Source organism: Acanthaster planci, linkage group LG02, assembly GCF_054643075.1.
Source record: "Acanthaster planci isolate LZ-2023a linkage group LG02, COTS_SCS, whole genome shotgun sequence".
Classification (NCBI taxonomy): Eukaryota; Metazoa; Echinodermata; class Asteroidea; order Valvatida; family Acanthasteridae; genus Acanthaster; species Acanthaster planci.
This window is the reverse complement of record NC_141778.1, coordinates 21,964,083-21,977,145: the sequence shown is the minus strand read 5'-3', so window position 1 is coordinate 21,977,145 and position 13,063 is coordinate 21,964,083. Positions and strand designations below refer to the sequence as shown.

The following is a 13,063-nucleotide window of genomic DNA, read 5'->3' as shown; positions in this document are numbered from 1 at the left end:
AACCAACCAACCCACCCACCCACCCACCCATCCACCCAACAAACAAACAAACCCACCCAACAACCGACAAACCAACCAACCCAACAAACAAACAAACCAACCCAACAAACAAACAAACAAAAAGAAAAGAAAGAATGAAAAGAAGAAAGACTACATTTCACGACAAAACTTACACTGGACGACAACAAGATAACCAAATAAACCAAAATAATACCCCAACAAACTTGCAATTACGACTGCATTTCACTGAAGACCAACTTTTTGCTGGAGGCCTACCCGGAATTTGATAGCTGCACAGCGAAAGTATTTTGAGGATGGCGATTGGCAGCCAACAGAGGGCGTCTGTTAGAACAACGAAGAAAAACCGCTTGGCGTAATTCATGTCGCCTCGCCTGCCGATGTGAGTGGTCGCCTTTCGCGTCTGCTGTATGCTGATGAACATGGCTGTGAAAAAAACCAGTTCATAGACCCACGAAGAAACGAAAAGTAAGTACAAGATCGATGTCTTGTTTTCCCCTTTTAAGGATACAATATATGTTGTGGATTCTGCTTACGATTCGGGTCTCAGAAGTAGTTTTTGTTTAAAAAAAGAACGTTCCAAATCAAAAATTTCAAACTGTGATTCTTCAAAGCTTTAGACTTACATTAAATAAAATAGTTCTGTGAATAAAATATTCTTTTTGACATATTTTCACCCTTTAACATGGACGTGTTTCTTTTGTTTAAAACAGATTTTTGTCTTCACTACAGTCCATTTAAAAGTCTGAGTGATTTCAATTTTTAGCCAAAGGTAAAATCCACAGAAGAAGTCACTTGCCAGTGTAGGAGATAGCAATGGCAGTGAAACAGCTGGCATTCAGCCCTAGAAATATGAAGGCCGAATACTCCCAGCCCTGCAGCCAGGGGTCGTGGATGTGAAGTGGGAAACAAACGCCGTTGCTGCCGTAGAAGTCGACGAAATAACCCACGTTGACCAGCGGCACCCAGGCCACCAAGGCTCCCAAGAACCAGATGATGGTCATGATCACGATAGCTTCTCTCGAGGTCAGCCTTTGTTTTTATTATCAAATGGTGCAGAAAAACAAGCCACACTTTGATTGGAATTATCAGCTTGCTGTTTAACTGTAGCTCTGCCCCGCGATTGATCGCAATTCTTAGTGTAATCGTGCTTTTAATACATGTCAGCCTAATGATAGATTCAAGTGTTCTCTCAGTGCTGGCCAACTATGAATTTTTATATATAACAGGTTTGACTGTTGTCGAGTGGTTAAGACATCTGCACTAGTAAGCAGGAGGTCGTGGGTTCGAGTCCCACCCGAGTAAGCTTGTGAGGTTTTTTCGCAAGCTCGCGGACAAGCACTGAGCATACAGTGCTTATTAATATACGTTGGGTAAGGGCAAACCTGTTATATATAATTAACATCTCCCCGACGCAAAAATACATCTTGAAAATATGAATTTTTTCTCACCTGTGCAGCCGATAGGGATAGACAATGCAGATGAAGCGTTCCAGCGAGATGAAAGTGAGCATGAAGACTGAGACCTCGCTGGAAAACATGGCCAGGAAGCCGGCGAACTTGCAGGTGGAGCTCTGCATCCACTCCAGGGCGAAGGTGTTGAACTGGTTCCGGAATTTAGCATCGTGGTAGCCGATGATGAACAGATAGATGGACATGCAGAAATCCGCGGCTGGTGAAAGAGAGGGCAAGAGGGAGAATGGAAGGCAAGCCAAGTGGTTGGATTCTCAGGCCAGGGCCATTACCATCTCTGCGAAAGGCCTAGCCCAACCTTTTGGTGTAATAAATCGATTTAAATTTAACTAAAAAAGGTAACAAAGCCCACAACTAGTTTAGCTTACAATCTAGAACTCAAAAGAGGCTTGATAGTGTAATTTCGACTTCAGGAAATAAAGAACAAAGAGACATGTCCAAGTGTGCTTCAAATTTGTTAAATAATTCAAACTATTTACGCCAATCAAAATATTCATATTTCCACTAAACTTTGGACGCCTCTGTAAACCTTAACCGTCGATGTAAAATCGTGCTTCTTCACTTTTAACAAAAACATTCTTTTGTACGGTAATTACATCGCAGTTCCAAACACAAGAAGATGAACCGAAATCCTTAAATGTGGATTGGCCCCATGCACCCAGAGTTCAAAGGCCGTAATAGTTGGTTTACAGCCGGCAATGTTATACAATCCTCTCTCAGCAAATCCCGTAGATGTGTGGCCTCAACCCACGCACTCTCTGACGACACCGTAAGCAACGCAGATTTAGAGATTACATCGAAGACCCAGCGGAGCTCGCTCACTTAAAGTGAACATACGAGACCTAGATCGGTCGCTCACAATCTGTACTCTCGAACGTCATTCCCGTATAAAGAAAAAAATGCTCGCTTCTGTTTCATACACAGCCCAGGGAATCAATCTTCCTTGCCGTCTGTCGCCTAAGGTCCAGTGAAAGGATTGCAATAATTCTCTCTAAATTCCTGCCGACTCTTATTAAAGAACATCATCGTTTGTGTCTGCTGCCGTCTAATAATAAACCAGCAAACGCTACCTTTGTGAGGCAAGGATAGGAAAAAATGAAGTACCAATTAAACTCTACGGGTCTTTTACTTGTCTGCTTCAGGAGCAATCCAACTATTTTAGCCCTAGAAGAGCCGGTTTTTTTTACCATCTCACAGCCGGGGGGGGGGGTGGGTGGGTGGATCCTTCCCCCCTAAGAACGCGGATGTCCCGTGCCCAGTTCTTGAAAACTTGCATGCATGTAGGAACACTCCTCGTTAGTACAAATGTAAAGTTTCGGCCAAATTTGACACACGGTTCTGCTTTTAGGGTCATTTGAATTACAAGGCCACACGCGTGCCAGCCCGCTTGCATTGAGCACAGCAGTGGAAAGGTATACATCTCTGGCTGACCTACATCCAGATTCGGTCGGGACTTTCGCAGGAGAATGACATGATGGGCAGGACGTACCGTGGGGAACATGACACGCAGCGTCCTCGGGTATCGGCAAAAACAAAACAACCGAAGGTCCTCCGATCAGCCGCACTGGGCCTGGGGGACCGCGGCGTCCGCGTCACGGTTAAAACTCTGCACTTCATGCACAGATATCATGACCATTCGTGCACTCTCATTCAGGGAAGGCTGTTCATTTTGTTCAGGACTACGGCATGCAAACATCGTTGCGGAACAAGCTACTTGAGTTAGTATGAAGCGGGGAAACACCACAGCCTGTATAAAAATCGGGGAAATAATCTGCACTGCAAATATCATGTTTTCTTGTCAATCTAACTTTATCAGATTTTGCCTGAAGAACATAAATTTCAGGACACATTGGTTACGCTTAAAAACCATTGCTCATCTGACTGTATGGGGAGAACGAGACTACTCTGCCTTTCTCTTTTAAGATGGTATGTTAATTTAATTCTAAAAACATCCAGGTCAGACTGACCCAGAGTTGGGTCCCATTCGGTATCACCCTTTTCCGGGTCAAATTATGACCCTGAAAGGGTCAAATGTGACCCGAAAGGGGGGGGTCATATTTTGACCCAGGAAAGGGTCATACCGAATGGGACCAAATTCTGGGTAAAACTGACCCGAAAGTTTTTAGAGTGCAGAGGAGTCCTCTTCTTATGATCGGAAAAGACAAACACATGTAGCCATACACTGCTCATCATGGGCCAAGGAATTTGTTGGAGAGGCTCCCACGAGTTCCCGGTTTGATGATATGCTTTGTCGAGGTGAACAGCCTTCCATAGCTGACGAAAACGTGCATGCAACTAAAGCAATGTGGCTGACATCATCCCGCCTGCCGACGATTATCTCTGCGACTCCACGACCATCTTCAGTTGCTGTTGTTTTTTAACATGGGGTATCCAAATCTTGGGTCCGGCGGAGGAAGATGGAAATTTTCTTCTAAAAACCTCACAATTTAATTTTTTTAAAATTCCTAACAGAATTTACACCCTCTTCAAAGAAATGAGATAGCACTTTAAGTATGACAGTGTGTCTACTTGGGAAACCTATCCCCAGACCCAAGCTGGATGCGCCTTTTTTTAAACCAGTGATGACGCACCGTGGTCAAACTTGAACCAGGAAATATAAACCTAAGTCACCGTAAGACTTACTGCAGAGGTTCATGACGACCAGCGAGTGGATACGATTCTCAGCCTTCATTAGGCAACGGCTGACGAGGACCCCAACGTTGCCGACAAAACACAAGAGGGCGATGGTCCACACGGAAACTCGCAAGATGCCGTCCTTCAGTAGATTCCGGAAGGAGGAGATACCGTCCGACTTGGGCTTGCAGGTGCGTACGTGGGCTGCATAGCGGCAGTACGCAAACTTGGAGAACTCTCTGCAGATGTCAAAGTGTCAATCAGATGATTTTTATGATGTCTATCACGGAAATCATATTGGAAAAAGTTTTTTCAGAACTTTAGACACGGACTTTCCATAAAAAAGGCTTATCGCATTTTTTCTAACGACTTCATTCTGATATATATCTGTGTTGCCTAAAGGTAACACGCCCTTGCTTTGCTCCAAATTAGCATGTCTGTCTTTCATGTCAAATCCTAATCGCATTTTGTTATTGTCCGGCTGGTAATATTCAACAAATCAACAACAGTGCCTGGAGTAATTACCTAAAAATGGTCAAACCTCCAGGGACAAAAGGATTCCAGATAAGATATTCATCAAATTATTGCTTCAACGAACCATCAGCAACGAGTCAATTATCTCAGAGGAATACGGGCGATTTTCAATAGTGCGCCACCCAGATTTTACAACGCGTTGGCCAATCACAAAGCGTGAAATTTGTCGACCCTTTCCAAACGCGCATTGGGTCGACAGATTTCACGCATTATGATTGGCTAACACGTTGCAAACTCTTGGTGGCGCACTATTGAGAAACGCCTGTATTGACTTTTCTCTTGTAATATACAAAGCCAACATCGTCTTAGGCAAAAAAACATTACCAGAAAGGGGATTTTTCATTCAAACTGACAAATGGTATTTTGAACAAGAATGATTACATGAAACCAAACACCTCTTTTGAAAGTGCTTTTTTAACTTTTTTTTTTTACAGAACCTTTGCGAGAGTTGTGCCGCTGGTTTTGTTTCTCCTCAGAGACAAAACAATGCTCAAGGAGTATCTAACATTAATCACGACGAATAGAATTGCTCTCTTAAAATATAAACCTTTTCAGACTTCATAACATCACTATCAACTGTCGCAAAGATAATCAGAGGTTAAGGGAAACTCGTTGGGTTAATATACTCACATGTGCTGCAAATTCGTCAGTCCTTTGAACATCCTTGTACTGATATTTTTAATGACGAGGCCGCCTAAATTTCTGGGAAAAAGAATGCCAATTATTATAAAAATCAAAGACAATTATTTATTAAGAAACCTTAATTTTTTTACAAAAGCGGCTGCCTCACCTTTTTATGACAGCAATACAAGGTATTTCATAGTATTTGGCTCATTAATTACCAACTTTGTATGGCCAATCATTGTTGACAAAAACCCTTTTAAGCCAAATTCATTCACTTCAGTAAGCATTTGAAATTTCACATTAATCATGACCGAACCCTGAGCAAAATGTACCCGTCGACAATCACAGTGCTCTGATTCAGTAACGTTTGAATATCGGCCGACACTATTTATGCAGGTAACCATGAATAAGAAACTTTTTTTTCTTCTAACAAGTATCACAATCAAATGCACAACGAGCACCACATAAATCACCAAAGAGGAGCCTTTTAACGACAGAGCTTAAAACTGCACTTTCGTATTTCAATTAAACGTTATTTCACTTTGGTTCCACTATTTAAAAATAACATTTTGCTACCTTTTTGGTTTTATGCTAATGCAGATTTCCATATTTATGAGCAAAGATTCAGGGGAAAAATCTCAATTCTGCCGGAATTTTCGATATTTTGCTGATATAAATTTTATTTTCTTCGGTGATTCATCGTTTGGAAGTACATGGCAATAAGCCAATGAACAGCCCTTTGACAAAAATGTTTCAAAGAGGGTAAATTTTGGATTCACGATTTGAACAGAAAACCGCAATCCGAAAAGTGTTTTCCCTAAATGACACCGCAGCAAAATGCCCTTTGTCGTCTAGAAAAACAAAGGCCATTCTAAAAAAAAATTGTTAAAAATGGTTTTTAAAAAATGTTAAAAAGGACCCTTTGCAATACACCTAACCTAAAACGGTGTTTCAAATAGTTTGTATACCTGTATTCGTCGAAGATAGAAGAGTATTCAGAAAGTAAAAAAAAACAAAAACAAAACTTTCACATGCACCTTTTAACCTCTGACATTGCATCTTTTTCATAGTGGCAACATTTGGATCCGTATATGCCAATCAATAATACAGAAAAAGAGAAAGTCAAACACAGCATTGCTGTTATGTTGGAACACGTCTGCTCAACACATCTTCTGTATGTACTCGGTTGTGGAATGGATTGGGTATGCATTCAAATCGCAGGGGACGAATTCTGCTACACACGCTCCACTGAATCGTATATACTCACAAGACATCCAGGCTAACCAAGTCATCAAAGAGATCCTCGGGCAGGGACGTCGCTAGATTATTCGCAATTGCCCTACGGGAGAGATACATTTTATTTCTGTCAAGCTCCACAGAGATCCATCATGGGAAAGCACGATATAATTGGACCACGCTAATTTTATTTACTGATGAAAGAAAAAAGACTCTTGTTCGTTAGCATTGAGTTTGTTTACACCGCTTTCTTTTTGATCAATCAAAGTGGTCAAAAAGGAAACCAGGATTATAGGAAGCATACACGGAGTAACGATTATGTGAAGGGTCTTAAAAGGGACACCAATAATTTGTTCACGTTGATTTCATCTTACGTCAGCCAACATATCAACGGCCTGCACCCATGGGGAGAATCAGCCCCCAAGGCTGGACGTGGTTTGCCCAAATTACAAAAACAAGCCCCGGGTCATTTCACGCTTACCGGTACTTGTTCGTTTTTAAACAGAAATCCTGCCCAACTCCTTCAATCCACTTTTTGCAGAGTGTATAATTTACGGTGTAGGGCCTGGTGACTGCATTAGCGAACCCACAATGGGACATCACCACTCGGTGTTTGTGTAGCTATTTCATGTTTTGTCTTTACGACACAAGAAACGACAGCTGCGTTCACTTTATCGTGCTAAGTAATGAGTAAAATCCCGAGAGCATGGTGTCTGTATCAACAACACGCTTGCAATACAGCCAGACGCCCCCCAAAAAACTGTGTTTACATTCTTTGTAAGTTGGTTGAAATATTTCTGCAGAAGGGATTACTGATGCAAGTGAAAATATTTTGTACTATAATCTAAGCGTTCGAACCTAGAGGGTCTTATTTACAAAAGCAGCATGCTATCGTACTTTGTCTATATCGGAACGTACGCGCGCATAATATCAGTCGACAGAGACATTAAGTCAACACTCACAAGTCCGTTAGGTTGATCATATTTCGAAACAGACCTGAAGGGAAGTGCTGAATCTTGTTTTCAGAGAGATGTCTGTAGGCAAGATAAACAATATACATACATGAGACAGCGTGCCATTGCAAACCTAAATGTTCTGATTTCAAACCTATATTCTGATTTGAGCAATATCAGCAGTATTCTTAATTACGACAATCGGACGACATCTGCCAAAATAATGCCGTCTATTCATTTTGTTAACTAAGGCAGAACGAAAGACACAAATCCCCTTAACTAGAGGTTCTTTTAAAACCCTGGGTTCTTAAAAGTTCAAGAAAATGGAAATAAGAAATCTTGTAACTGAACTGTGTCTTTTGGTATTGAATCTAGAAGAGACATCAAAATAAACCCTTTTCTGGCAACGATGTCGTCTATACGATCACAGACTAATGCTCATTTATACCTTTAGTGCAGAGGACAGGTTATAGTTCACTCTGTTTATGACGTCACAATCAGAAAGCGGTAGTTTGTGCATGCAGGTATAGAAGGCCTACAAGAGAGGGTTTTCTTCCTGTGTTTAATCTTCACACAGAGCACGCATCCAGTAAAAATTGTTATTTCTTGTGGGTTTTGTCCTTCTAGAACCAACCATAGTATCTTGTCGACTTGTACTTGATCTTGACGGTGCTTCTGATTTTTAGTATTCCTTAATAGTTTCACCTTGGTCGATCTGCGACAAAGACTGCCCAGATTAGCCCAATTTCTACTAAGTGCAAGCGAAAAATCTTGGATCAACCACAGGAGAACACTCTTCCCTAACGTGCCACAGGTGTATCTTTACAGCGTATGAAGGAAATTTGGGTCAGACGCATGCATAAATCCCTCGAATTAAGGAGTCTGTTTTTACTAAGCCAAGAATGTTTGTGCTGGTGCCTTGAGCCTAGAATGATGATTTTAAGTGCAAATTTCCTTTGTGAGCAGAGCCACGAAATGAGATCAAGTCCTTGATTATTTCCTATGCCCGTATTTCTTTGCCAATGGACGCTAATGCTCTGGCAACAAAAGTGATTTGAAATGCACGGGTCAAGTGAAACACATTAAAACTTTGTTGAAAATCGATCTTGTTTGTATTTCTCTGTTTCGTTTGGACTTGAAAGAACACTCAATTTATATTTCATGGCGCACTGTGTACCTCCATTTGACAGCAAACTGATATTCTAAAAGACATCATGGCGACTGTTCAATAGTGTCAAACTTACAGTGTTGATAGATCTCTAAACTGCTGCAGGGTGTCCCCGTGAATAGTGCTGATATTACAGTTGTTCATCGTCCTACAAAAAAGACCAAACCGTCAACTTGATGGAAGATGCACTCCAAACTGAGTCATTTCCGCAATTTATTTGACAATTTGATGACTGTAATGACGGCAGCCTGGAATTGAATACTTCATTCGAATCGGAGCGCAAGTTCTTGAAATGTGGGCTTGCATAATTCTTCACCTTATTCCTATTCAACCCATTCATTCCACAATACCTCTGGCATTTAGTAGTTAACAGGAAAATATTCAAAACCAGATTAAAAGACATTTCCATTTGTTTTGACTTTCTGACTCATCAGGTTATTGTGATGTGTGTTTCGTCGTTCTTAAATGAGTTAAGGAAAAGGGACGCTGATAAAGTCCCTCGCTGCGGCTCAGTCCAGCATCATCCTCCATTCTCCTAATCAGTTCTTAACAAAGGTTTAAGCCAAGCACATGCTGCATTCCCTTCTTAATGTAGAAATATACAACTGTATGTTTATGAAACGTTGACTTGAAAACACCCACAGTTTAACGAACTTATTCATAGAAAGATTCAAATGGGATTTCGCAAAGAATATATGTTTATATACTCACAGGATACTCAGGGGAGGATTACCAGACAGAGAGAAGTTATCAGGCGACAGGTGATTCAGAGGACTGTCTGAGATATCCCTGCAAAAAAATGGGATTCAGATCAAAGGAATAACTACATTTCCAAGAGACTTTCTTGCCATCAGCTTTTCAAAATGCTGAAATACTAAACATGGATGTTCACAGTGATGATGGACAGCGTTTAGATATTGAATACTGATGTCTAGGAAACAACAAAGTAAGTTCTAGCTTCTCTTCAAAAAGTGATACTATAAGATTGCGTTTAATTGCTAGACAGTGTTCAGAGTGTAGACCCATGTAAAGAGCGAAGAGGGCATGCTCCTAGTGTCAATGTGTTACTTTAACTTCAAGTCGGTTTGCTGAAAATGTTTTCATAGCTCAACGACGCACAGCTCCGTATTCAGCTTCGTATGCTGTAATGTACGCATTGTTTGTTTGCTGATGATGTTAAGGCGAGGGTCAATTATACTTACAGCCACATTAGTGCGGGGAGATCCCTGAAAGAAATTCCACGTTTGAGATTCCTGATTCTGTTCTCTTGTAACATTCTGGAAAAAGACAAATAATGTAGGCTGAAAATCACGGCACACCGATAAATATTCATCTAGACCCATTTCCTTCATTTTGGGTTGCTTTTCTCCAAGAAAGATAAACAAAATAGCATCACTATTACATTAGTATTATGAACTTTCAAATTATGCCGGTTCTTTTACAAAGGAACCAGTCTTGTTCTCATTTGTTTAGATGGGAAACGCGCCACGGAAAATGCTTCAAGAAATCAGTAGAGCTCCCATACAACATAAAGCAATAATAATTGTACAAAATACGATGAAAAAAACTTCTTCCCGTTGTTTATCACCAAAAAGTGGCATGCCACATCGTTACTGATAAATTTTTAAGTCAAAACCAATTCAGGAAGAGCAGTACTCTAAAAAATACCACGAACAGTTCACCCTCAGTACATCGGTTGTACATGTATTAACCTTCAGCTCGCTGACGAAGAACACCAGCAAACAATACCATACTAATGCCTTGCCTACAAAAAATACAAAAAAATTACACAAACAAAACACGCAAAACCTCCAAAAACAAAGAAAGAAGCCAAAAAACAAACGGCTAAGCTCTTTGGGAACAGGATCCGTCTGAGTGATAGCATCAATCGTTAGCCGGTATCCCCACAGGGGACTTATTCCAAAAGTTGACTCAAAGGCACGTTTCTTTGGACTGTTAACTTTTATTGTCAGAGAGATTTTTAAAAAATGCAATTACTAAGGATTTACATGAATCCACACCGAAATAGTAACGGCGAAAAAATGAAGATTTCCCCCTCACCGGGGGGGGGACACCTGCCCAGGTCAATACGGATCAGCATCTGAAAAAGATGCTCTGGAGCAGCGCTTATACTGCTCTTAATGCTAGCAATAAATTTGGCTGGTACACGCTGAGGTACGCGATCACTGTCGGTGTCCTATGCTGAGCGATGCATCAAGCGGTCGACTTGCGGGACTATGCTGATATCTCACTGTCGAAACTACAGATCTGAACGCTCAATTTATCAGAGGAAAAAGGCACGGGAATTCATCATGTCAATTCAAGGCATCAGCCATCATCCGTTGGGAGGCCGGATTTCGCTGCCCAAAACCAGCTCACCGTCGATACGGAGCATTACCTTCGCTTTCAGAAAGAGTTAATTGAGGGCGCTCTATGATACTAAAGTGACAGTACTACAACAGTCCGATTGCAGTACTGAGTGTATAATAGTAACAGCAGGTGTATTTCTCAATCGACCTAGAGCGCTTCCACGAAACACGGGTCACAAGCCGTTAATACTTAAAAACATACCGTTACCCCAGCGGCCATCTTGTTTATTACTGAATATCAAAAGCAAGGGTCTCCGGCTACCATGAAACACGTACATTACGCCTGTGTTACCATGTTCTGGATACAGAGCAACTGGATGATAGTAACGAAAACAAGTGCAAAATAATTACAAAGGCTTCAGTCATAAGCGAGTTCAGTAAATTTCACAAAGGCACAAACAGTCCGCCGTTCGTTTAATTGAAACTGGTGTGAAGTTCTTTCTGCAAAACAGGTTCCGTCGTGTTTTCAAAACTACTGGTTGATAATTTGCTCTTGCGTGACGATGAAATTGGCAAAATCGGCAACACGCGCACGCGCACTTGGAATAACGAATTCATAAACTTTGATTCCCTGATTTGTCATTTACGATAAACTTACAGCCAGTATACCGTCTCCAGTCCCTGGAACACCTCTTCATCCAGAACCTCGATTTCGTTATCATTTAAGAACCTGCATTGTAAAAAAAAAGACAAAACATACATAAACTTCAATATGTAGCCCAAGGCCGGATCCAAAACCAAATCTTTTACATGGGGTGAAAAAGTAACAAAATGTACACAAGTTCTTTGTTCTATTAGTCTTGGGTCAAAAACAAGGCAACAGTTGATAATCCTGCCCGTACAAGGTATTTCTGTATCTCTCTTTAAAAATCTGAGTCAAGCCTCTCGACACAGGAACCATAAGCTATTCTTTTTCTCAACAAAGAAGCAGACACTTCCCAGGAGGCTGGGATCCATAGGATCATACACTGCACTGCCATGAATTTGACAGCTCAAAACGTCATTGCAAAATAGAAGGTGCGGCTGGGACCTCTCTCGGAGTGCTCCACGACAAAAAGCCAGTGAGAGAAGGCTGAGGAGGCGGTGGTTAGACTCTGATCGTGACGTTTAGTCTATAGACACATCTGAACTTGAGACAAGTTGTAACGTCTGTAGGCTAGGGAATTTTACTTGATAGAACTCGACAGCCATGCAAACAATCACTAAAAGGAACTTTAAAAGCTTCAGGAAACATCATGACGTTGCGCACTTCTGGATTAAAGTTGATGCCAATTTCTAAGTCGAAGAAAAGCCGTGGGGAATTATTGTCAAGAAAATCACACACGAACAATAAAAATACCCACAAAACTGAAATTACCCAAAACCAATTGGTGATGTGGCCTGAGCAAGTTCACCTAAAATTCACAACCTTTTCCGAGGGAGAAAAGTTGAGACAGCCAACTTTATGCTACAATGATAAAGTTGGACCAATTACCAAAAAAATGTGGGTTGGGCGAGACCTTGATAATGCTATCCCGCCAACAGCAAGGGGTTTCAAGGGAAACCACTGCTTTAAATCAAACAAGGTTTCTTGCACAGTGAGCCCGAGGTTTTTCTCTGCTGTTATATCAACTGTAGGCTACCTTTAGGCATAAAACTAAAACAGACGCGGTGTCTGCAAACCGACACTTCTACAGTCCATCCGATTTAGTCTTGAACTGTCTTGCAAGGATTGCGAGGTACAAAATTCCTGTACATGTTGTGATGATAACCGCGAGGAAATATTAAGAATTAACTCCAACCCAGATCCAAATCCAGTCCAAGTCTCTCATGATCTTCACCTAAACCAAAACAATAGAAACATTCCCTTTAAAGGACCCCGAGACCTCTGAAATAGATACAGGCAGGATATTAAGGCAAGACATAGAGCTCTATATAAAAACTCGATGAGGCAAGGACACTCCCCAGACTGCAGCCCCAACGAGTATGACAGTTACTAGACTAGTCTTGGTATCTTCCATACGCTCATCGCTTTACTAGGATTGCTTCACACTTAGCGCACATCGTTCCTTACCT

At 41.3% G+C, this 13,063-nt stretch overlaps 1 protein-coding gene across 5 annotated transcripts in view; it reads right to left on the bottom strand.

The window, feature by feature from the left end:
- The window catches only part of LOC110976116 (relaxin receptor 1-like), a 73,792-nt gene that overhangs the window by 4,199 nt on the left and 56,530 nt on the right, over window positions 1-13,063 (bottom strand). For all 5 annotated transcript variants that reach the window (XM_087133014.1, XM_087133012.1, XM_022229133.2 and 2 more), the window contains 11 exons: window positions 11,607-11,678; window positions 9,842-9,916; window positions 9,351-9,428; window positions 8,716-8,787; window positions 7,481-7,552; window positions 6,550-6,621; window positions 5,289-5,360; window positions 4,134-4,363; window positions 1,470-1,689; window positions 818-1,050; window positions 277-444 (listed from right to left, as the gene is read on the bottom strand). In XM_087133014.1, the coding sequence (XP_086989140.1) occupies window positions 277-444; window positions 818-1,050; window positions 1,470-1,689; window positions 4,134-4,363; window positions 5,289-5,360; window positions 6,550-6,621; window positions 7,481-7,552; window positions 8,716-8,787; window positions 9,351-9,428; window positions 9,842-9,916; window positions 11,607-11,678 (1,364 nt within the window). The remainder of the gene's footprint in view (window positions 1-276; window positions 445-817; window positions 1,051-1,469; window positions 1,690-4,133; window positions 4,364-5,288; window positions 5,361-6,549; window positions 6,622-7,480; window positions 7,553-8,715; window positions 8,788-9,350; window positions 9,429-9,841; window positions 9,917-11,606; window positions 11,679-13,063) is intronic.